General features: G+C 38.0%; 1 protein-coding gene across 2 annotated transcripts in view; it reads right to left on the bottom strand.

Moving 5' to 3' along the window:
* Window positions 1–25980, bottom strand: part of cadm4 (cell adhesion molecule 4) — a 132221-nt gene extending 106241 nt beyond the window's left edge. The window contains exon 1 of one of the 2 annotated variants that reach the window (XM_058746026.1): window positions 25719–25980. In XM_058746026.1, coding sequence (XP_058602009.1) covers window positions 25719–25791 — 73 coding nt within the window. In that variant the 5' untranslated portion in view covers window positions 25792–25980. Of the gene's footprint in view, window positions 1–5245; window positions 7463–25718 lie in introns of those variants that run through there. The other variant, XM_058746027.1, reaches the window with a different exon arrangement.

Here is a 25980-nt window from a genome sequence, read left to right as displayed (position 1 = left end):
GACTAAAATTTAAACTATTAACTTAATATCAGAATTACTTAATATTTGTATGTAAACTACTATTCCAATTTTTATGTATTAGTTTTATTAAAGAAATTAATACTATTATTAATTAATTACTAATACAGCAAAGACATTTAGAATTACAAAATATATGTGTTTCAAATAAATACTGTTCTTCATCATTTCTATTCCATTCAATTCATTCTTTCTATTCCATAAAAATATTAAGCAACATAACCATTTTCAACACTGATAAGATGTTTCCAAATCAGCATAATTTCTGAAGGACTTTTTTTTTTTTTGTTGTTGTTTTATTTTATAAACTTATATATATATATATATATATATATATTTCACAATATTTCTATTTTTACTTTGGTATTTTTTATTAAATAAACGCAGCCTTGGTAAGCATAAGAGACTTTTACAAAAACATAAAAAAATCTTACTAACCCTACTAACTCTTAAAAAGTAGTGTATTTGGTAGAAATATTATTTAGACAAATACACTACCATACAAATACTAAATATTTAATATTAAGTAAATATTTAGTACTTCTGTCACAAATTTTCTTAATTTGATTATTGACATAGAAATATGTCAAATATTAATGTGCTGAATGTGTTAAATATTAAACATTACATTTTTCTACATTTTTCTAAAGATAGTTCACCCAAAAACCAATCAGAGCAGAGCTCAACATTGAGCCGCACTGTGAAACAGCCAATCAGAGCAGAGCTCAACATTATTATTCACAACCCTTCCAAATAAGGTAATAACAGACCATTTAATTCTAGGGACAAATCCTAGGGTTTTAAATGGATATGTAAAACTGTTTCTAGAGATTCTTTGCCCTTACCTAAGCCACATACCTTCTATGTAGATATCAGAGAACCATTTAAAATATTGTATCAATGCATTCTATGGCACATTTAAAATTGGTCAATGACACAGTTTTATATAAAAGTTTCCAATTCACTTTAAAACATTTGAGACCTTGGCTGTAGCACAAGATACTTTCAGAACCAGTATATTTCAAATGTAAGCTTGTTTAATTAACAGCTTTCAAGGTTCACAATGCTGAACTATGAGGATTCGAAAAAGGTAAAATTAGCACACAGAGCAGCCAAGATCACTACAAAAAGCACCCACAGGGGGAAGGATTTCACAACACAACCTTAACTGATTATTTTAAGATAAGTATTCAGACTGTTTGAAAACCATCCTGGAGGTTGAATGACTTTTGGTTAATTAGACTAACAGCATTCTGATCTTCAGTTAGTCACTTGCAAAGACTGAAGTGCTTTTAAAGACCTCTGACGGTGCTCCTCTCCCCCTGTCAGGACACAGGCAGAACATGTTGTGTGGTTGCACCCAAGGCCAAATCTTACATGTCTGAGCACGTGAGGCGGCCGTCCCAACCGTACCAGCCTCTGATAAAACACATGATCCTGCCAAACATTTCGCACACTTGCGTCATTAAAGAGCCCTTGACAACAGAAGGAGGGATGAAAGAAGATGAGAAATGAATGGCACTATATCTTCACCGCTAACTTTCTCATTCTATCTCTCATTCTCATCTTCGGTCAATGGAGGAGGTGGTATCGTGGGTATTTTCCATGTCACACTAAAACCAAAAGTAGTCTCAAAATGAGCCAATCACCGGGCCGAAAATGTCCAACTTTCATTTTTGCTCAATTTCACAGGACTTTCCACGGCCTCCTACACAGGAAACACTTGTACCGCTATGTGCTGTCACACTCTTTCATAACCACATCTCTCAGGTCATGGCTATTTCTCCAGCCAAGACTTTAAAGAGATGAAGAGAATGAAAATGAATCTGAAGGAGAAAGGAGACTGGAATGATGCCATTAAGGCTAAAGAGTGGTAGAGACAGAGAGAAAGCATGAACTGAATCAAAAGAGGGGGTAGAAAAGTCTTTCAAAGAGAAAGTGGAAGTGAAAGCCTGCATCGGAGTGATTGATATGACATGCTGATTTACCTTTCATACTTAGATTAGACACTGTCTAAAATATGTTTATATTGTTAATCAAATGTGCATTAGTACAGTACAGAGTAATTTAATTACTTGCTTTGACATTAAATCATACAGTGAGGCAGTGTTTTTTGTCAGACTGTCTAATAAATCAGTCTCAGCATAGACTATAGATTGTAACTGCAATTAAATTTAAGTTTAATTAAACACAGTCTGTTTTTTGAACATTTTCTCTCAGAAATTTCCCCTGACAGTGTTCAGCACTTGAATGCAATCACTCAGCAATTCTATAGCTATTCACAATTCAAGAGCTTTTACTCTGAATGAGACTGATACAATAAAGTTGTCAATTACAGAGAGAACAAGAAAGTACAACAGAAAAAAAAAACCTGTCCTCAGGGACGAGAGGAGAAAGTAAATAAATCAAGAGTTATTAACAGGCACAATAATATAAAATACTATTATAGTGTGTAGGTGTGTGAGAGAGTTTATCCAAAACAACACAGTCAGGTTTTGCTGAAAACATGACAGGTCTCAAAGTTATCAGTCGCATGCCTCGCCTCAAATGTCAACCTACTCATACGTCCTCCTATGAGACTAGACTTTGGGGACATAAGGGTGTATAGACTCTAGTCCAGCAGCTTGTGAACCCTTAAACGACAGATAGAACATGCTATGGCATGGATTCTAAAACTGTCTTCAACCAAACCCCTCCGACTTAAAATATCTATTTGAAGTACTGAGATATACAGTAATATTTCAATAATTTAACAGCATATTCCTGTTCATGGTTCTTATATGTTGGTCAATGGTCATACGACATGCAGATAAATAAATATTTCATCTTTTTAAGTAAGTGTTTTATGAGAAACCGTGCCCTACATTAAGAAAAGCAAAAAAAGTATTTTGTGTATGTATTTTCATTATTTTTTACTCTGTCTATTTCCCACATTATTTGTTTCTCTGTGAAATATGAAAATAAATAACACCTTTTCTGTATTTGTCTCTCACATACTCTAGGTGAAGTATGAAAGCGTGTGAAAAATTTGTATGCAATGTTACTTCAGTCTTTCCTTTTTTCTTGTGGTTATGAAAAGCCCTGAAGGTCAAATTAATTATGTCTCTGCTGTGTGTAATAACACCACAACATTTTTTTAAATATACAGAAAATGTGTGAAATCATTTTACCCATTTTTTTTACATATTTCTTTCCCCTATTTTGTTACACACAACAAAAAATAACATGAGAAATGGATTCAGGGAGGCACTGCCCTATATGGTCTTGTGGAATTCGCAGACATTCAAGACATAACAAGTATGCCAAGGAGAAAAAAAGGTCACACTTTATTTTAAGGTCCAATTCTTGCTAAAACATTAACTATGGTTTTTGCCTCAAACTCCTAAACTGCTGCTTATTAATAGTTAGTAAGGTAGTTGTTAGGTTTAGGTATTAGGCAAGGATGTAGAATATGGTCATGCAGAATACGTGCTTTGTAAGTACTAATAAACAGCTATGTTAATAATAGGCATGCTAATAATCAACTATTTAATAGTGAGAATTTGTCCCTATACTACAGTGTTACAGAAAAACAACTATCATCATCCTCATTATATCAATGTCTATAACATACACACTTTGCAAAAGGATCAGTAAGGATCAGCTTCCAGTTCACACACTCTTCACAACACCAGCTTGAGCGTCATTTCACGTTTCTTCTTAAAATAGCTGCCTAATTAATTCTGTATTCCAGTTTTAAAAAAATTCCAAACTGCCACAGTGTATTTACAACATCTCAGCAACACCTCATCAGACTTGGAAACAAACTCTGAATGTGAATCAGGATCAAATGACAAACAAGCAACACTCACACACGCTATTTCTGTTTTATAATGACATATATCTCTAGAGCATCACAATATTATTATGCATGAGCATTTGGATGCTGAATAAACATATCCCTGCATAGTGAACAAGGAAGTGTGCCCATCAGCATTCATAGAGTGTTTCCTGTGCTGACATGTATGCATTTCACACTCTGAGACACAACAACGAAAGGTCACAGAATGTCTTGCATTGGACGTTCGGCACACAGGTTCAGATTTAGTAAACACCTGTGTGTGTGTGTGTGTGTGTGTGTGTGACAGAGAAAGAAAAAGAGAGAGAGAAAGTAAGAGAGACCTGGGAAAGGTCGGCGTAGCTTCATTCTCGTGAGGAATAGAAGTGGTCATCAACTTGCCTTTCAAATTCTAATCAGTCTTTTCTCTCTCTCTTCCTGTCTGCTGCTTCTCGCTCATCAGCGGCATCATCAACATGATCATAATAATCAGATCTCTCATCTGAGAGCTCCATAACACCTGCTGTTCCCCTCTATAACCGTTCACCTCCCACCTCCTCGCTCAGACTGTCTTACTCCTGACTATAAAATCATTAAACCCAATGTTGAATCATTAAAAGAGCAGGATATGTTTGTGTTCAGGCCCTACACACTTCACGCTGATTTTGGGGGGAAATCAATGCCATGGATTTAAATAAATAAATATGATAATAAGATGTTGACCTTGTTAATGTAGATTAGATTTGCAAGCAATAATCAACAAAGACGCAGATTCACATGAATTCATAAAGAGGCAATAAACAGAACCATAAACAAAAATGAACATTATGTAGGCTATCTAACCATAAACAGAAATGAACAAAGTTACAACAAAGAATTCATTGTGGTGACTACTGAGAGCAGAATCTGATGTGATGGAATCTTACATTAATACCGTGGGGGGGAAAAGAGCTAAAACCAGCTTACGCTTAAAGTAGCTGGTCTCCAAGCCTGACTAGGCTGATCAAGCTGGTTTTAGCTGGATGTTCCAGCTGGTCTCCCAGCCTGACCCAGCCTGTCCAGCTAAGGAAGTGGCCAAACCCCTCTAAAACCAGCCTGCTAACCAGCTATGACCAGGCTGGATGACCAGCTAAAACCAGTCAACCATTTTAGGCTGGTTTTAGCTGGGTTTTTTTTTTTTTTTTCTTCAGCAGGGTTAATATGGTAAACTGTGGTATTAAATGTCAATGCAAACTGTGGTAGCCTATTAAATATCAATGTATCGTGCCATGGTATTTATACAAGTAACCTGTCAACATTAAAATGGCACAAGTTTAATATTTTTCACGTGGGGTGGGGATTAAAGAATGGATGAGAAACGCATTTGTCCGTGTTAGTTCATTTACCTGGGGAACCGTAAACTGCACGTACAGGTGTGGTCGATGTCAACAAAGACTGTCTTCTTTTGAAGGTTTGTTTCAGTCGATTGTAAGTAAATATCCATGCATCAGGTTCTCTTTTTGTTCTTTGCGTTATAAAATTTGAGAAGCTGCTCCAAACGAGTCAGCGCGCGAGATAGCTGTCCGAATCACTCAGAATGAACTACGATTCGATTCAGACCGATTGTCAACTCGCTTGATTGATTCACTGAAAAGAACCGGCTCAAACTGGCGAGTTGTTCGCAAGTTGGGTTCTATTTCTGATTCTGAACAGTTGACGTAAAATTCAGACGACGCACGCATTGAATTACTAAAATATTGCCAAAGAAATTTCTCAGGTAGGCCTAATAATCCTTTTTATCAGTTATGCTTTGGAACTCGTGACAGGACGTTCGACACATAACGTTACAGAAATTGACTTGGTAAATTGGCGCCCCACAAACGATAGCACTATAAAATGGCTTCCCTGACGATGCAGCTTTTATAATAAAGAATTATTATTAGTTTGATAATCTCTCTTACCTTCAGAATTACCTGTAATGCTCAATATTACCACTCGGATTATATCATTAATCTATTCCCCTCTCTCTCCGCCCTCTCTCTCTTTGTTCTTTCTTTTCTATATATATCTCCCGCCTGCTGTTTCCCCTCTTACCTCTTCATTTTCTTACAAACCCCTGGCTTTATATCTAAATGATCTTTTTTATTTCCACTGCCACCCCTTTTTTTTTTTTTTTTTTAGAAAAGTACTCCTCCGACACTTGTTCCCTCTGGGTGTCTCCTTCATTTGCTCTTTCCCACTTCTTTTTCTCTCTATCTGTAATTACTACTCAGTCAGGAGACATTTTAATATGTGGCAAAGTAGCTATCCTCTGCTCACAGCTTAGTCATTTTTCATTTTTAACTTTCCCTCTCTTTTCTCAGTTTCCTTCATCCTAAATCTCTTTCCTCGTCTGATCTTCTACTCATGTTTTTCCATCTCCTAAATCTGTTTATCCTGCCTTCTCATATACAGCATAATCCGTCGCATAGTCCTAAACATACTCACAGAACTGGGATAAACCATTTCCACTGCTCATACAGACGCTCTTCATTTAAACAAACCACGTTTTGCACACAGTATTTGAGCACATCCTCCATTTATCAAGGAAACCTCAATCCCCTGATGCACTAGCTGGCAGAAAGTGCGCAAACACACACACACAAGGTCTTCCAGAGAGACGCACATCTGTGTCCCTCTCTCTGTCACTTTTCCATCCCCTGCAGAGGAACATGATTGCCGCCCCCTGGGCCGGAACACAGCGTGTGCATTTGTGTATGTGGGTCTCTTTAACACCACGAGGCAGTGGGACTGGAGAGCTGAGCTCTAATGGTGATAGATTCTCAGCATAACGGATGTGGCTCCACTTCAGATAAAGTGGGTCATGTCTGAGGAGCGGCGATGAATTTGCACAGTGCCAAATCCAAATGCATTAGCCTCTCTCTGTTTTACTTAACGAGGATGGCGGAGGAAGCGCCGGGGTGTGTGTGCTTGTGCCGCACTTCAACCATTTGAAGTGCACATGTACGAGTGCCAACGAGTAAGTATTTGCGTTAGGGTTGTGTGTAACTCAGGCAGGAACAGGAAGTGCTGATGACTCACTCTCATAGAGTAATACAGCGGGTGTGCTGATATATTTTGGCCTGTTTTTCAGATTGTCTCGTTAAGACATCTTCATTGCCTCTGTCATCATCTTTTTTAGACTTTTTATGCCTTGATTAGATAGGACAGTGAAAAAAGACATATGGGATTGGAAATGATGCACTCTGGACTCAAACTTGTGTCCCCGCAGGTGCCAAAAAAGCATCTGGAGACTTAAGTCACATTTAAAAATATCTGAATGTCATTGCATTAAATTCAAAATGTCAAACTGTGGCATATGCAAACCTCAGAACTAAACTTTTCTTGGGCTTGTTTGCTGTGACTTTAATAGACCTGGTGTCAAGGTGATTTTTAATGGATGTATAAAGTCAGGTACCCTAGAAGCGTTAAGACCTGTGTAGTTCAGTATGATGAACATGTCATAACACATCAAATCGACATTAAAGAACTAGCAACAAAGTAAGCCGACTGTGGCTGGGCCAAAAAGTTGCGCTTAAACACACGGCAGAACCAGCAGGTGGCAGTAGTCTTATCTAGTCTTAAGAGAAACCAACATTAGGACTGCGGATATACAAACCACAAACAAAGCAGCTCTTGCTTACCATTTTAGATTTGAATCAGGTTGATCAGACTGTCTTTATTTTCTTCATTCTAGACAGCCATGTCGTTATGAAAATACTGGCGTATTGGGATGTTCAGATGATGACGTGAAATTAGAAGAGCATCCTGTGTGTGCCCTATTGACTTCATCATTTGCTTGCTTTCATGACTTTTGCTTTTTATTCACCAGCTTCTCAGAGTGATCTCAGTACAGAACACACAGCAAAAACTGAGCTTATAAATGCTCAACGATGGCGCAACATTGACCTGGCAGCTGACCGTCAGCTTGAAAGGTGTCTTTTAACTACATTATTTAAATGTATGCCACTTGGTTTGATGTTTTGTTATATAATGCTAAGACCTTCGTATTAAGTGTGACTTGAGTGTCCTAATATATTATTGGGGGTTACTCTATGAGCTCAACTTTTTTTCCTTTTCGTTTTTTTACCTACAAGAGAAAACTCTTGAAATGGCTCACACATAGTGCATTACAGTACTTCTGAGACTTTTCTCAAATGTGGAAAATAAACAGTGATGGTGTGGCCTTGAGTTGGTTGTCAGTTCTGTAGAGATGCACAACAGCAACTGGGCTCTGACCTTCTGTTCTCTTACTAACAGAAACATTTACATTTATGCATTTGGCAGACATTTTTTTGGCAGACACTTAGATACAAAGCGACTTAAATGGCATTCAAAATGTAATAAGTTTTTGCTTTCTCTGAGAATCACACCCATGACCTTGCCATTGCTAGCACCATGCTCTATTGTTTAAGCTAACTTAATAAAAAAGTCCAAAGAGGATGTGAAATGATGCGAAGCAGATAAAGAAAATGACATTGGGATTTAACTCACATTGGCATTATATAAATATTACATAATTACACTGTATATAATACTTATATAATGCCAATAGATACACAATATATTATATAAAATAGTTTAAAGTAACTTTTTGCTCAAATCGAAGAAGAAAAAATATCTGGGGGCAGTTTGTTACGGTAAGACTCAACTAGTTTGACCAACTTGGGGGTAATCAGTCTTACTTTTCTGATTCAAATTAGATCTTCTTTTTTGGAACCGACTTTAAAAAGTGAAGACCAGTCTTGAAGAAAAAAAAAAATTAGACGACTAACTTTTTATGACTAGTCTAAGCAGTTTATGCAATCTGAGCACCAGCTGACCTACAAAATTTCTTTCATTTAATCCCAGCAGTGATGAAATGGATGAAAGCGAACAAGCATGTGCTTGTCTGGAGAGGAACGGAGATTGTTTTGTAGATGAAATCACAAAATCACAGGATTTTGAACCTATGTGTATTTTTGCCAATAACATGCTACAGACACCATTAATCATTTTTATTGTAATTTGTGTTAAATCACTTGCAGTTTTGATCTATCAGAGATGAGAATGCTCTATTAAACCCAGTGTCGTGATCAATACATATTGACGTATGTAAGCATATGCCCACTTACAGTGGTTTTGAAAAGGTTATCTGAACAACATCTTTAATATCAAATTGATCAGATATTATCAATATCAGAATCCTGCTATGAATCAGTTTACTCAGGAGTCAAACAACAAACAAACTAATATTCACATGCAAAGTCTTCACCATTTCACAGTATCAACTTATCAAATTAGTTTGAATCTCAGTGTGTCCTGTACACCAAGCACTACGCTGCAGCTCCAAGAAGCTGATCTTCTTAAACATCTTGATGAATACAAAATGGGTAATTGAGAACATGAAAGTACATTTGCTCTGTGGATAGCGATTAAGCGATTAATTCTTATATTGACGTCTGGGGCATCGAGAAGTGTTGGCCTTTGCATTCAGCCTCCTTCCTCCCCTCGCTTTGTTTCCCATCTATCACGAAAAAACAACATTGTTGAGAATCTGAATCCATTGCAGGGGCAATTACGGCCTAAACACAAAAGCCTGTGTTGGTGGAGCTGTTTGTGTAATCATAGTAATTTTACCAAGAGCTACTAATAATGGCTTTCAAGGCCTGTCCATAGCCGCTTTTAATTACCTTGCGAGCTTCTGCATTGATTCTTTTCCTCCATCTTTCCTGCCGCCCCCTCCCCTCCATCTCCTTTCTACAGCTCTTTTATTAATATCGTAAAGCAATAACAACTGTGTCACAACCCAGATTTCGGCAGTATAATCAACGGGATTAATTCAAAGCCAGAAGACGTGTGTTTCCACCTGCTTTCACTGCTTTCTTTTTGGACCCTCATTCTCATGCACGCGCATCATCTTCGTTCTGTTTTTCGTTTTCTGCCAACTCTCATCTGAAAGGGGGTGGTGAAGTACAAAAGGAAGCGATTTAGCCCCTAGACAGGGAAAGAGAGAGAGGGATGCAGGGTCTACTTGAGAAGAAACAAATGACGGCGAGCAGAGGTAGATGCTGGGACTTGGGGGTCGGGATGCTGAATTAAAGATGGAGGGATGAAAAAAGGAGTAGGAGTGAGAATGAAGGACAAATGCCCCTCTGGCTGCTGTTAAACCTAAAGACTTACCATAGCTCACAGTGTGACAGAATGAATGTGTGTGTGTGTGTGTGTGTGTGTGTGTGTGTGTGTGTGTGTGTGCGCGTGTGCATGCCTGCCTACAGCATGTGGGCTGTGGGAGTGTGTGATATGTTCTTAAACTTGGACTTTATGAGCGTAACATACCACATTAGGCAGCATGTGTGTTTGTGTTTGTATGAGCGCTAGCTGATTTAAACTAACGGAGGACTCCATAAAACTTTATAAAACATAAGGGAGTCAAATCCACCGTCTGCATTTGTTCACTAGACCCCTGTGTGCTAGTGAAGACATGTAAAATGTAACTCAGGGTTAGCTTAGGTTGTTTTGTCCACTCCTGTCCTGAAATTCTGAGCGTGTGCCAGCTAGTCCAAGCCTGCTCAGAGTGCCTAAGTAAGCGTGTGTGAGCGCATTTGTATGCGTATGTGTGTCATTGTTCCCGCTGCAGCTGTATAGTTGGCAGAAAGTCTGGATGGTACTGCTCGGTTGGGATATTTCACAAGTGGATGAGGGCTCAGCTAGCCCTTTTATTTCCAGACTGCCATCGGTTTCACTGGAGGACTGTGGTTTATATAGCTTTTTTTATCCTCTCGTTGAGAGCCTTGTGACATATATACAGTACAAATGAACTAAAATGTTTTTTTGCTTTGTTAGACAGAGCATGACTCGACTGAACCGCTGGAAAACGAATAAAGAAATCTGTTAAGGTAATGTCTTCAGGAGAATTTGTGTCAAACTGCAGTTCCAAATCATTCCTTGGCAAGATGCAAATATTTTTAATATATTCATCCCATGGTGCTTCATGTCCAGAGCAATGGCAGTTGTATAAGAGTGTTTCTTCAACTATGAACACTTTTAGCCCTGTGGAATTTTATAAAGTAACTTACTTTTTCACTAGCTTATTTAATTTTTAACAAACTACTAACAATCTCCAACTGCAAAGCATTGGTGTACTATAGCAGTGGTTCCCAACCACGTTCCTGGAGGCCCCCCAACACTGCACATTTTGCATCTCACCTTTGTCTGATACACCCAGTTCAGGTCTTGGAGTCTCTACTAATGAGCTGATGATCTGAATCAGGTGTGTTTGATTGAGGTGACATGGAAAACATGCAGTGTTGGGGGGCCTCCAGGAACGTGGTTGGGAACCACTGTACTATAGGAACATTCTGTCATATTTTCTGAAAGTAATGAAAATGTCCACTACATCTCAAATGATGTATTGTGTTTAAAAGTGTTATGTGGTGGAAATCCCATTTGTGGAATAATAAGACCACTTTCATTGCTAGCATTTTATGCATCCTAAATACACAGAACTACATAATTTCACACATTTTCACACTTTTTGCATAATTTGACAAAATTACAGCTTGTCTGGAAAATCACTAGTAAACAAGTTTTAAAAAAACTTTTATTGTAGTCTTAAACAATAGTTTTGAATATGACCTTCATATAAAAAGTTGAAATCTGGAAAAAAAGCTAAAATAATAATAATAACTATTAGTAGTAGTAGTAGTAGTCGTCGTGTTAATATAAAATGTTTCTCTTTTTTATTTTTTAATTCTCAGTTTTCTCTCTGTAACTGTGTGTGTGTGTGTGTGTGTGTGTGTGTGTGTGTGTGTGTGTGTGTGTGTGTGTGTGTGTGCGTGTGTGTGTGTGTGTGTGTGTGTGTGTGTGCATGCATGTGACCAGGCCATGCAGAGAAATGCATTCTGCATAATAATGACACAAGCACAATAATGTGTGTGTGTGTGTGAGAGCTGCACACTTCTGAGCCAATGACCGCTAATATCCCCAAGTGCATATTTTACACCCACACACACACACACACACCCATACAGACCCAGTCAGTCCCCTGCTATTCCCTGATATGCACATAAACCTTATGCTATATTGCTTGGCAGAGAGACATAAAGAGCAATATATAATGGATAAAGAGATAAACTGGGCTTGGGGGAAAAGAAGGAAATTGAGGGAAAAGAGAAGGGAAGAGAGATGGAGCGAGTGAGACATGTCCGCTTTACATTCCTCACCATGACAATAATGCAGAGAGATGAGAAAATTAAAAATTGATGTGAGTAAATAGTTTTAAACATCCCACTGCTGTACAGAAAAGCTCCCGCTGGATATCACCCAAACTGAATGATGACTTGAAATTCAAAGAGAGCGACAGACAACAAGAAGGTGAGCAGAGAGAGAAATGAGACTTCTGAAAGTGAAAGTTCAGAAAGAACTTTAGTGCTGGAAGGAGTCATTGAGGGAAAATATGAACAAAATACAGAGTGATAAACAGGCTGGGCGAGAAGAGGGGAAATGAGGGAGAACAAGGAATTTAAGTGAAATAGAAACGTGAGAAAGATCTACTATAATAAAAATGCAGTACAGCACAGATGTAAAGTGCACACTTCAGCAGACCGAGAGAGAAATTAGGAAATTTAAAGAAAAAGTCAAAGAGAGAGACTATTAAGGAAAGAAATTAGTACTGGCCATAGGGACCGCTGGGTGTGAGAATCTGCAAGAAAATTAAAGTTGAATTCTAATAGTACATTTATAATACTTAAAGTATGCTGTATAATGTTTAGGAGAGAATGTTTTTTTTACCCTGATAATGTCAAAATTTCACTTGTATTTAAATATACTTTATTGTACTGGATTTATTTTTTATATGGATGTATTTTATATTTAAATATGTAATCAGTAAAAATGATTATCAGCGATTTGATAACTCTGATTATTTTAATTCAACTTTCAGCGCAGTTCAGAGTTATTCAAGTTCAAAAGAAAAGCATTTATTTTGTAACATTGTTAATGCTTTAGTGTCACTTTTGATCAATTTAATGCATTACTGCTGAAAAATATTAAAATATATATTTTTTAAATCTCACTGACTCCAAACATTTGAAAAATGGTTATTATAGTTAACTAAAACTGAAGCTAAAATCATTTTTTTTAAAAACAAGAAAAATCTTCACTTGAAATAAAATAAACTATTTAAATTTTATATATTTTAAATATTCTTTATATATTTTAAATATAGATAGATAGATATTCCTTGAAATACTTTATAGAGTGTAAATCAATGGTTCCTGCAGAACATTCCACCTCTTACCTGTAAACATATATTTTTTATGTATATTATAAATTATGTGGTGGACAGTTCTGCTACTGTCAAACTGAGAACAATGTATGTTTTTTGTATAGAATACACTATATAATTGAGGAATTCGTAAAAGAAACATGAATCAAAGCATATCTGCTTAAGCTTCAGTTGTTTGCAGCTCCCTAAAAAAAGACAATAGAGAGCAGAGAGACTAAAGAGGGACAGTGGTGTAACAATGTCTGGTGGAGGTGGAAATAGAACCACAACAGATTTTCTGTATGTAAATGAGCACAAAACAGCCACAGGCGTCAAATTTGGACACCTGGACTGAATGCCCTGCTACAGAGCACCTGCCGAACACACACACAGCTTCCTCTACAAAACACAGCCCACGGCAACTACCATGACAATCACTTTCCCCTACATCACAGATATCACATCATAATTCGAGTGACCACCAGGAATAGCTACTGTATGTGTACAGGTGTGTGTGTGTGTGTTACGGATAAAGCTGAAGAGGTCAGAAGCCAACAGAATGAGAGAGAGAAAGGGGCAAATGTTGTTGAAAAGCTTAATATGAAAAAAATCCATACAGATGTCAGATCTGCAGCCTGAGTTTACCTCCAGGACATGAAGCAAGAACAATTTTATACTGCCATTTCCAGCCATGTTAGAGAGATTCGCCTCAAAATGAGACCTTCCTTCAAAGCATAGTTCACCCTAAAATGAAAATTCTGTCATCATTTACTCATCCTCACGTCATTCCAAAGTTGTATGACTTTCTTTTGTGGAACATAAAAGAAGATATTTTGAAATATGTGACCCTGGACCACAAAACCAGTCTTAAGTCGCTGGGGTATATTTGTAGCAATAGCCAACAATACATTATATCAGTCAAAATGATCGATTTTTCTTTCATGCCAAAAATCATTAGGATATTAAGTAAAGATCATGTTCCATGAAGATCAATTTCCTACCAAGAATATATCAAAACTTAAGTTTTGATTAGTAATATGCATTGCTAAGGACTTAATTTAGACAACTTTAAAGGCAATTTTCTCAATATTTTGATTTATTTGCACCATCAGATTCCAAATATCCTATGGAATCCTATCCTAACAAACCATACACCAATGGAAAACTTATTTATTCAGCTTTCAGGTAATGTATAAATCTCAAAATTGACCCTTATGACTGGTTTTGTGGTCCAGGGTCACATATATCCTTGTGTCCATACCATGACAATTGGTTCTTCTAAATGCATTCTTCTCTCGTTTTTCACAGAAGAAAGTCTGGTTTGGAATGACATGAAGGTGAGTAAAAGATAACAGAATTTAAATTTTTGGGTAAACTTCTTTTACCCTGAAACAACCACCTGCCTGCATGTATTTTCTGCAACCAGTCCCTTAATAACCAATTCTGTTCGCTTCAACAAAATCCATGTACGCGCTTAAATGTCATATGCTGCCATCCATCTTCCAAATATAAGCAATCTTTTTTTTAATTAGACAATTTCCTGTAGCAGCCAGTCACATTCCTCAGAGCTTCATTAGTTGAACACAGATAAGGTGAACAAGAATCATGGGTAATTAAAGCGGTATATACTGACAAATTCCACTCTTCCCCGAGGTGCTAGAGGCCGATATTCACCTCAAAAAGTGAATCATACAGATTTGTGTGTTTGCATCAGAAATTACTGTTAATATAACAGCTTGCACAGCAATGCGATTTGCCGGCGAGGCAGAGGGGGACGTGAGTCATCCCACCCGTGTGCGAGAGATGATAACATTATTTCTTTTTCAGATGAGTTGCGAGATTGTCGAGCGCTCCAGGTTTGGTCTCAGGGGTACAAGAAACAAGACTTCCAAATCTCCGGCCCAGCCACAGTCACGGCTGCATTCATTCAGACTAAAAACCTTCCTGTCTTATTATGCATTTTCCTATTCTCGCTAAGAGCTCCCAGGAGCCGAGTTCCCGCAATCACCCATCGTCAAGGTCGCAAGTCCGGGATGTCTCAGCACCTCGCACACGCCCCTCGAACCGAGACAATCTCGGAAACGTAATCCATTGTTAGAGAAAGTAATCTCCTGCTATCGGAGCCTCGGGCCAATTCTGCTCGCCAGCCCTGGAAGGACAAACTCTCCGCATCGCCAGAACAACAAGAAGATGACCTCACGGCTGCTTCTTTGTTTTTTACCAAACAATAAGGATTCTAACCACCGCAAGCGCATACTCACAAGCACTGCCCTCGTCCTCGAGGTGTGCTTTGAGATTTTAATTGTGGGATTACCAGCAACTTTTTGATGTTTTTTGTTTGATGGTGTAAATTCATTACGGCTAATGAAGATTTATTTACCGCTTACTAATTATCCCAGACCAAAGGTTCACTCCCAAGCCTGAATTCATTGTTCTCAGGTTGGGAAGGGGGACAGAATTGTGCTGATGCTGCAGTGTTGGATGGTGTTGTACTGTCTGGCTCTGATCCACGTTTGAAGTGCTTATCAATCCCGCATCTCACATCACCTCAATTTGTTTTTAAAGTAATCCCCAGATAATCATTATCGCTGAGAGCATCTATCATTTAGCGTTTGGTGTTTCCTGTGAGGGATCTCTATTGCCTGACTATGTATTCGTTCCTCTCAGTGTGGCCCTTGACCCATAACAGTTGTGCAGATCGCTTTGTGAGAGCATACAGGAAAGTAATTACCTTAATTTATGTTCCGTTCCTTCCAAGTTAAGTGCCAGTTTTCAATCAGGTCCTCACTTTGTATTTAAGCAGTAATTCTCTGTCATTTGAATTCCATTTGAATTTCAAAATTTGAAACGAGACAGCAAACAGAATAGAGAATCTAATACAGCATGCAGTTATTTGAATTTGAATGCAAGGTATGGACTTAAGAATTCACATATGACTGTAACTGCCAACTAGAAAAGCAAAGTTTGTCCAGACAACTTTGACCTTAAATCTTTGTTTTAAAAGTTTAGAAAATGTTGAAAAAGCCTTGAAGTTTAAAGTAGATTGATTGATTGATTGATTGATTGATTTAATAATGTTAAAATTATATTTTGTGGACCAGAATGAAAGAACAATTCACTCTCAAGAATTCAATTCAATAAATTCCTCTTTCCGTCATTTCAGTCAGGATTATTTTGTTAACTAAAACTGAGACTATTTTGCAGTTTTACCTTTACCTTTCTTAATTAAGATAAAGCTGAAATAAAATAAAAATCTAATAAATATTAGATAAAACAAAAAATTGGAAAGTTGTCTTAGTTGTCCAACTGAAATAATTTTGAAGTGCTAAAATCAACTACAAATAAATAACACTAAAACTAAACTGAAATAAAAATAAATGAATGAATATATATATATCACCTTTGATACCATGACTAAGGTGCCCTTGAGCAAGGCACCGAACCCCTAATTGCTCCCCGGGCGCTGGAGTAAGGCTGCCCACTGCTCCGGGTGTGTGTTCACTGTGTGTGTGTGTGTTCACTACTCACTGCTGTGTGTGTGCACTTGGATGGGTTAAATGCAGAGCACCATTTCGAGTATGGGTCACCATACTTGACAATACGTCACGACTTAACTTAATATATATATATACTAAAATTCAAATTAAAGCTGGAAACATAAACAAAAAAGCTACTTCAAAATATTAATAAAAACTATTATAAACAAATAATATGAAAATAACGCTGATTCTAGTTCAGTGGCGTGTGGCTAATTTAATTCAAATTCACATTCATAAATTAAAAAGGAAGCCAATTCCTCAGTTCTGAATGTTGCACAATCCTGCAATTCTCATTTACCAGCCCACTGCAGAGCGCTTCAGTGGGCATATCAGTGAGAGCAGAAGACTGGGAGGGAAATGTGATTGTGTTTGTGTGTGTGAGCGCTTCACCCCTGACCCGCCACTCAGCTCCAGACGGGTGGGTGGCCTGCAGTAAAATGTCCTCATTGATCATCTGTGTTCTAACTTTGTGATGGTGCCATGTTTTTGCTGTTTGCTGCAGTCAACTACCCAACTAGTTTTCACACAGCTACTTACTCACTTTGCACTCTCTCTTTCTTTAATGTTCCCACTGGATCTTTTAACCTCCACTCTAATGTGTTGCTCTTTCTTCCCAGTGATTCTTCGACTACCTCAGTTGTTTGTTATTCTTCCCTCTGTCTCTTGCTCTAGTCTCCTCAGTCAAGTCTGGTGGCATGCACACTAGCCTCTTTAACTTCCCATTCTCCACTGTTTCACAGACCATTGAACTGTGTAGTGTGGGTGCTGAGACCTTCACGCTGTTCTCCTTTAAACCTTCAGCCTTTTCTTCCTCCTCTTTCCCTCCTCCCTCTCCCCTAACAATATGTACCATGGTAACTGGATGTTTCTTCAACCATGGGCACATACTCTCTTAAACACACTTTTCACACTCACTAGTTTATTTCATTTCTCTACTAACAGTGTTCAGTAGTGGACATAGAAGAATTTTTGTCATTTTTTCTGAAGGTCATGAAAAGTCCTATTTCCACTCATGAAAATTGTGGAAATAATATTTTAGAAAAAAAGTGTCTTAGCTAACATTTTATGGTATGTGTCTTAAAAAATTTAATTTTAATTATGGCTTGAATAGAAATGTTCGAATAGAATAGAAAAATATTCTGCTCAAGTGATATCTTGTATATTTCATATCAATCCCCTAAGTAAACAAAGTAAATCTTATAGTAAATTCATATTTTATAAAGGAATTTTATACTTTAACATTGAAAGAGTGGGTCTTCCTGACATGAAATCCATTTGAAAAGCAGTAAAACTAGATGAAGGGAAAGTGAAATGTTTCCAAGGCAGTTGGCCTTCATATAACAAAAAAAGAAAAAAACCTTATCTGTTGTTTTAACAATCAACCCCAGGACATAAAAGTGCTCACCAAGTTGAAGAAACACCCAACTATGGCATTGTGGTCATTTCCCAATCATTTTTCTCCATCTTCCACACAGGATTTCCTGCCCTACCTCTTACTGTGCTTATCGATAAAAGTGCCAAAAATAAAAATAATCAGAAAATCTGTTTTTATGACTCCGGTTGGTACTACACATTCAAAAGAATAGTTTTAATAAAATATTTCCAGAGTGCAGATTTATTCTGTATAAAACTGACTACTTTCAGACAGGTTTCCTTGGTTGCGTCCAAAATCGCACACTCTCTTGAGTAGGTACTTATTTTGAATACGTAATTACTTGGCAACTGCTAAAAAAGTATGTTGTATATTGTATGAATTTGTGTCACCGTTCACCATGTTGTCATTATCACGTGACCTACCATAGTATAGATTCAGTCGAATCATAGGATAGTAAAATGTCCCTCATATGCATGGATGTTTCAGAATCTCGCTGGGAGTAGTAGGCCTTTTGGGTACTTTTTGCCTACTGTGAATTTGAACATATATTTTTTGTCACATACTGTTTTTCGCCTACTATATATAGTAAGGAAATGTGCAATTTCGGATGCAGCCCTTGTGTCTACCATTGGCAAACAGACTCTCACCATTAGCTGACCATTGTTGCTATGTCGAGCTGGTCGGAATGCTTAAACCAACAGAGTAATATTTGGACATTTTGCCACAGAGCCACAGCGTTTACACATTATTTGCTTATATAAACTTGTCTCTGCATATTAAACTGGGATTAGGGATAGTTTTTAAACATTTCAAATGCACACTTTGGCTTTCAATATTTATTGGAAAATAAGTGAAAAATCCCTCTCATCCACTCCCCTCTTCTTCTTTTTCAATCTCTCTCTTCCTGCATGAGGATGTGCTGAGGTCAGATTTGACTCGTCTCACACACACCTGTCCCAAGTAAGGGCTGCTCCCTCCAGCCCTCTGCGCTCATCCACAGCCTCATTATCACCTCCACGCTCTCCACATAATGTAATCGGTGCAGGCGGCATTAGTCTCCCTCTCAAGAAGCTACGAAGCCTTTCACACACACTCCATCTGGAGCAGGGGCCCGTTTTAGTTCTAATGGGCCCTTCATCCAATCAAACCTAGTGAGGGATTTAGTGCCACTCAAACTCCTGTAATTACTGCAAAAGCCTGGGACCTTTACCTCATGTGGGTAGGGAACAGAGACGCTGTGGGAGCCTTGGAAACTGGTGGAAGGATGAGGCAAAGAAATGAAAGTAGGAACGAGAGAAAAGACAGAGGTTAGGGGGCTGTTAAACAAGCACAAGGCAGAGTTTGCAAAGTCATGGCAACTCTGTCCCCTATACGGAAGAATGTTCACCTCTGTGGCAATCAACCACAACATCCACTTAAGTCTGGCTCACTCTCCTCTCCACCTTTCTTTTCATGTCTCACAGTCTCGTCTTTCATTTTTACTCTCTCTCTCTCTACATTAGCAGCTCTGTTTCTCACTAGTCTCTCTCTAAGATAAAATTCCAAAGGTGATTTTCTTGGTTGGAGAACAAAACTGAGGTTTTTGCTCATGATTTTGTGGTATTTTCAAAGTGAGAGATGAATAAAAGTACATATTTTCAAAATCAATTAGTCACAGGTATTTAAAACATCTGAAAAAATGTACTGAAACAAATCTGTAAAAATGGGGCACAATGCACTGTATTACTATGAAGGAATTTTCTGTATTGATTGCTTACAATTATTTTTTTTAACCTGTATTTTGAATTTTGCACTTCATTGGGTTGAGTTTTAGGGTTAACAGAAACATGTGTAAAATTAATTAATCATGTCCATACAGATTTTTTCTGGTTTTTAAAGCCACAAATTATTTGTAATTTTTTTTAAAAACTTGATTAAAGTTATTATTTGAAAAATACTTTGACAGCCCTAAAAAATATTTTTGTTGCTCCATGTGGATCCCTAGATCCAAAATCTGAAAGACCCTAAACAAAGTATATATTTGAATCATGTGTTTAGGCTTTAGTACCAATTTAGTACCAGTTATTTAAAGGCACAATATATAAGATTTTCGTAAAAAACATCCAAAAACTACTTGCACAGTGTTATATATTTTGTGCAGTTGAAATATATGCATCCCAAAAGTAACCCAAAAGTAAAATATGCATCCCCTGGTCACTGTCGCCTGTCAATGACATAATATCTGCATATCCCCAGTTTCTGCTTTTAGAAACTATAGCAACACACGGACACAAATGCTGCAGTACAGTTAAACTAAATCCATTACGGCTATCGCAAATAAATTGAAAATGAACATGAAAAGTGTTGACCGCAGCATTTAATTTAGATCTGCTCAATGTTGCGCCATGATTTTTAAAAAAGTTTTTACAAGGTGTTGCGCATTATAACCAATCGCGCACGAGTCTGTTAAGCTTATAAATGCAATGGCCAATCAGAGGCATTCAGATGAGTTTTTTTTCTTAACTGCACGCATTCACTGACCGAATTCTAATTCTGGTTTTAAAGACTTGAGACCCCTAAGTTACTGTGACCCAAAATACCATTAAATTACCATTTATCTTCGCACGTGTTTGAAAAAAAAACTAATTTAAGATTGCTAAATTTCTATCTGATTCTCAAACTGTGAAATAAAGGCACTGAGAAATAATGCATTGCTATTCTGCAAGCTTATCCTCCATGCTGAAACAATGCATTGCTATCCTGACGTCTTATTCTCCATGCTAAGAAAGACAAAGTCAGGCACCAGACAGCAAATCTGCCACTCAGACATCTCCCAGGACAAGAGGAAGAAAAATTAGATCTGAATCAGACTGCACTTCACAATCCAAGTCTGAATTATTGACAACTCGTGTCTGGCGAGGTTTTGCCTTCTCACAAGTGACACAGACAGAATCGGGTCCAGTACGAACAGGCACATTTCAATAATTCACATACTTATCAGAGAGCAAGCACTTAAATTCCCACAATGAATGTGCTTGGATTCAATCAAAGCCAGCCGCAGAAACAGTTTGAGAGTGATAACCCTGAAAAATATGCCTGTTTAATTGGCGCGCCTTTCTGAGTGTGTTTCATTAGACTTAAAAATAGTCTAGACTTCTGGGAGAGAGACGGAAGAGTTTCAGTTTCATAACAGCGGTGTGCTGGCCTTACTCAATAACGTTTGTAGTCAACTTGACCACAAGCGTCTTATTCATCATTTCTGTCATTTAAAAGCCGCACAGTCTTCCAATAACCATATCTTCAGCTCTGAAATGAGTCATAAAATATTGTGTCTAATATGAATGACCGCAGGCAGGCAGGCGATGAGAGCGAACAAGAAAATGAAAGGAGTGTCTAATCAGTCGAATCAGATTGAAGATAATTACGGTGAAATACAGTTACCGAGACACGCCACCTGCGACAAACCCAGCCCTTGTAACGGCACCATAAAACACAATGATAAATCCAGCCCTTCCTTGAAACGATTTGAAATAGGTCTGTTCCTCCCTGTTTATCTCCTCGTGCTCAAATTAAAGGTGTTCACAAGTTTTAGCACACATATGATTCTTACTCCGTGTTACTGAGTAGCAATAGGATCCCTAAAGGAACATCTGTTTATATAGGTCTATAAAATGTTTAATCAGTTACAGTGATAAGAGAAAGCCAGGTAGCTATAGGTTGCATTTATGTATTTGTCTATTCTGAGCCTGGGTTTAGTGTTCACTGTGAAATGAGAGTAAAAATAGGAAGCGAGTACCTGAAGGCTTTACTACATGTCTGTTTTTAACATACTGGTAGGAGGGCTTCCACTGTAATTAAATGTCAACATTTTTATTTTACTGGGGAATTACACAACCATGCACTGGAATCAAAGGATAAACCTTGGCTTAAGATAAAAGCTTCCTCATGGCATTACAGAATAAAGTGTCAAGTGAAAATACCAATTTCTGTCCTACGTGTGCTAATCCTATAGCGCCTACCCTACATAATGCACCGATTTTGCATCTGAATAAGACTAGGAAATCAAACGTCCAAAACAAAAGATGTATTTGATTTCCATGCCCTATATATACAGGGCTCCAGACTAAAAAATGGCTAGGGAGCTTGTGAAATGAAATATTTAGGAGTCAGATGTCTTTTTTAGTTTACAAATTGCCTGATAAAGACTGTTTTTCAGAAGTGGTGTAATTCCCATTTTATACTGACTGTATTTGTGTCATATAAATATCACTCTGTTTTGTAATAACATTTATTCCTGAAAAAAGTCAAATATTGTGTTTATTATGGTTTTAAGATGTCACCCACTTTACAGTTTTACTCCCAAACAAAGTTACTCTAACAGTCAGTTCAACATTACAATTGGACCTTACTGTGGCAAACAATGACCACAACAAATATCTATATTAAATCACAAATAATCGTTCTTGTTCGTGTCAAATCGGACATATCTGAAAAAATGAATCACAGTTTAGCACAGGAACAGCAGTAATGTTGTTCGCTGTTGCAGTACTCACTCACGATTCACTGAGTGAGTCTGATTCAAACCACTACCTCACAAGCTAGTTTTGTGAATCTTTTTGACTGACTCATTAAAAAGAATCAGTTCAAAAGAGTCATTTGTTCACGAATCAGACATCACAACTCATGCTGTTCGCTGGTGGGAAACACTAAGAATAACTGCCAAAACCACATATAGACGCACAAAGTTTTCCCAAATGCTGCCAATAGCAATTAGATTTTAAATTGTTGTCATCAATTTTTATTATTTGTTGCATCTGAAACCATTTTAGTCACAGCATGGAGCCCTGATATATTATTATATTATATTTTTCAACCTTTATCCACATGACTGGTCATGTCAAACTGTATAATAAGGCAACTATTATAACTACAATATGTAATTGCATTTTACTCGAAGAAAAAAGAAAATCCATACAAATTTTCTTAAACTGTACAGCTATTTTTATACTTTTTTCCAATTAGGAGGCAATTTGGCCCTCCAGCAGAAGCAACATTGACAGAGTCCCAAAAAATGATGAAAACAGATTCAAACCAATGACTCTCATATTGCTTGCCATCGAATAAACAAATAGAGATGATTAACTGTGCAGGGCCAGTGATGAGAGAGGACGGGCAAAGAATGCAGCATGCAGAATGCGGCTGGCGCAGTTGTGGCCGTTAACTGTGTGTGTGCTCGTGTGTGTCAGTCACACAGCACTGCAAAAAAGGGCACGCAGAGGGAGAGAAATGGAGAGAAAGACAATGAGAGAGAGGGAAAAAGAGAAAGAGGGGCTCAGATGGAGAACACAACATGAGTCTGCAGACCTGTGCCCAAGGGACACACACACAGTCACTGAGCCTGGTACATTCTGTATTTGTTGTGCTGGGGGAAGGGGCAGTTTTACACACACCTCCACCCACATACACACTATTCTATATCTTTCTTTTCCCCTGCTCTCTCAGTCTATGATGGAACGGTTTCTTAGAGTTTCAAGTCTCTTCCTCCCATTATCCCTGCCACTCCATCTGTTTCCCTGGCAGTCTTCTACTTTTCCACCCCGTTTACATCTTTACCTCTTCTTCATTGTCTAGTTCTCTCTTTTTCATTCTGCTTCAGTAGGTAGAAAGATCATTTCATCTCACACACTTTCCTTCTTTTTCTCTCCCCCATCTTCTCCTCTTGCTACATCTCTAAGAAATGAACTTTTCCACATTTCTTTCTGGAAACAGGATATGCAGTCCGATATAAAAATCTTCTATTGAGTTAAACGATGAAGGGGAGTTTTCTCCATCCTTCTCTCCCTTCCCAACCCCCCCTTTTCTCTCTTCTTTTACCTCGTGTCACTGGAGAGATTAATGACAGTCATCTCCATAGCTCCCTCTTGACCTCCAAGGTCCAAATGAAGAGATACCCTGCCATTTGAGCAATGAGTACATACATATACCCATAATTGCAAAGCCTATACCCACTAAAATACAATTCTACACATTTCTTCATATCCAAATGTGGCTACAACTACAGCAAGAATAGCAATGTGTAGCTACAGAAAAAAACATCAGTTGCTCACTGATTATTAGACAGTATAAAACAAACAACCGCGCACACACAAACCTGCCAGTAGCTTGGACCACAAATAGCTCCTGAATTCAACAAAGGAACGCTTTTAGAATCTCAAACAGATAAACATGTTAATACTGTTTCCATAAAATTCAAAACATGAAGTGAGGAACTGAATTGAGGAACTATCATTTCGCTTTTTTGGCCCCATTCTGCAATGCCTTTACTATTTACATACCTAGACTTTATTAAAATGTACATATTCTGTTCATTACACTGCTTATTGCAATTTCTATGAAAATGTCATTTTATAAAAGTCAAAGCGTTTTGTTTTCACTAGAAGTGGGTTTCTCACTCTATTGAGCAGGGGAGAAGGAAAACCCGGAGTGGATCTCATGGTAGAGTGGTTCTATTTTGAACGCTGTTAGCAAGAATGAGAAATATTGGTCATTCCGATCCACTCACTAGGCCTACTCCAGACCTTGGCGACGCGCTACACTGCCTGATTTGGGTTTGTTTTTTAATATGTAGCCTACGAACTAAATTACATTTTTTGGTCTGCAATATAAGTTATAAGTTGGTTGATGATGGACTTTACATCGGAACGGATGCGTTTCGGACGTATAGGCACAAGTTAAAGACACCTAAAAAAAAAAATTTTTTTTAAGTGTAACTGCTTTTTCTTTTTGTCCCAGGCTATTTTCGCTCTTGCTTAATAATTATTAATTTGAATCATCTTACAAACAGATGGCACAGCTTGAAGAGAAGAATTAAACGGCCAGCTAGTATCTTCAAGATGCTCTTGTAATCCAAATCCCAGGACAACGGCAGATGCACTTACCATGCGATGGCAAGCATGAAATACGCGGCCCGTGTTGGGATTTGCTCTGACAGTCTTGTATTTGAGACTGATTTGGGATAGTAACCCCTGCGCAGAGGAGCTCAGAGCGGGACCTCCGAACAGCGAAATCCACAATGACATGATTTCATGGTACCTGCGCTCCTGTACTGACTGTCGCAATGGCCATATACGTAGGCTACGCATCGAGATCTCAAAGGACATCGGTAAATGAATGAACATTACGCATACACAAAGAAAAAGCACTGTGCACAGAACAATGATGCGCGCGACAACAAAGCACGCTGTGAATGCACCTATAGAAACGTAGCTATCTGAAAATGAATTAGCAAGCACATATGTGTACTGTTCAAGCAGTTATTGAGCGAACTCGCTTTATTACTAAAGCAAACGGAGTCAGCAGAGGTGCAGGTGAGTGACGCAAACTGACCAAAATAAACGATAATTAGCCTGAACTGCGCCTATGTTAGCAGAAAGCGTGAAAACCGGAACAGAAAGAACTTTGAGGGGAACAAAATTAATTTCACTTTCGTATAAATGTTTAAAACAAAGGCTAACGTGATTTCTAGCACATTTTATACTGGAGATGTGCTGAACCCATGATGTTGTAGGCGATGCCGATGTGTTTACATATACATGGCTATTCTATACATCTAGCGATGGCAACATTGGTGAACAGATCAGTATAGTTCTCTCTAGTGAAACATCTGTCCGCGTTCATGGCAAGTTAACTTCCAAGTGTTTATGGAGTGAATAAATATTGTCTTACCTGTCTGCGAATAGGACAGGAGCAGTAGGAGAGAAAGGGGAGCGCAATACTTCCAAAAAGAAGAAAATGCCATCGTGTGTGTTATTCCGATCTCTCTGTTAATTCCTCTTCCTTTGATAGGAATTAGAATAACATGAGCGCGCAGGCTCTCACCTACGAGTTATGTCTTTTCTCAACTCCAGTGTTAGCTGGAATTGTTGTGTATTACATACTAGTACTCACACACGCACACTCAATCTGATACACTACTCTGAATGAAAGG

This window comes from Onychostoma macrolepis, chromosome 16 (assembly GCF_012432095.1).
Source record: "Onychostoma macrolepis isolate SWU-2019 chromosome 16, ASM1243209v1, whole genome shotgun sequence".
NCBI lineage: Eukaryota > Metazoa > Chordata > Actinopteri > Cypriniformes > Cyprinidae > Onychostoma > Onychostoma macrolepis.
The sequence above is the reverse complement of the archived record's forward strand: the minus strand, read 5'-3'. Positions and strand labels throughout refer to the sequence as shown.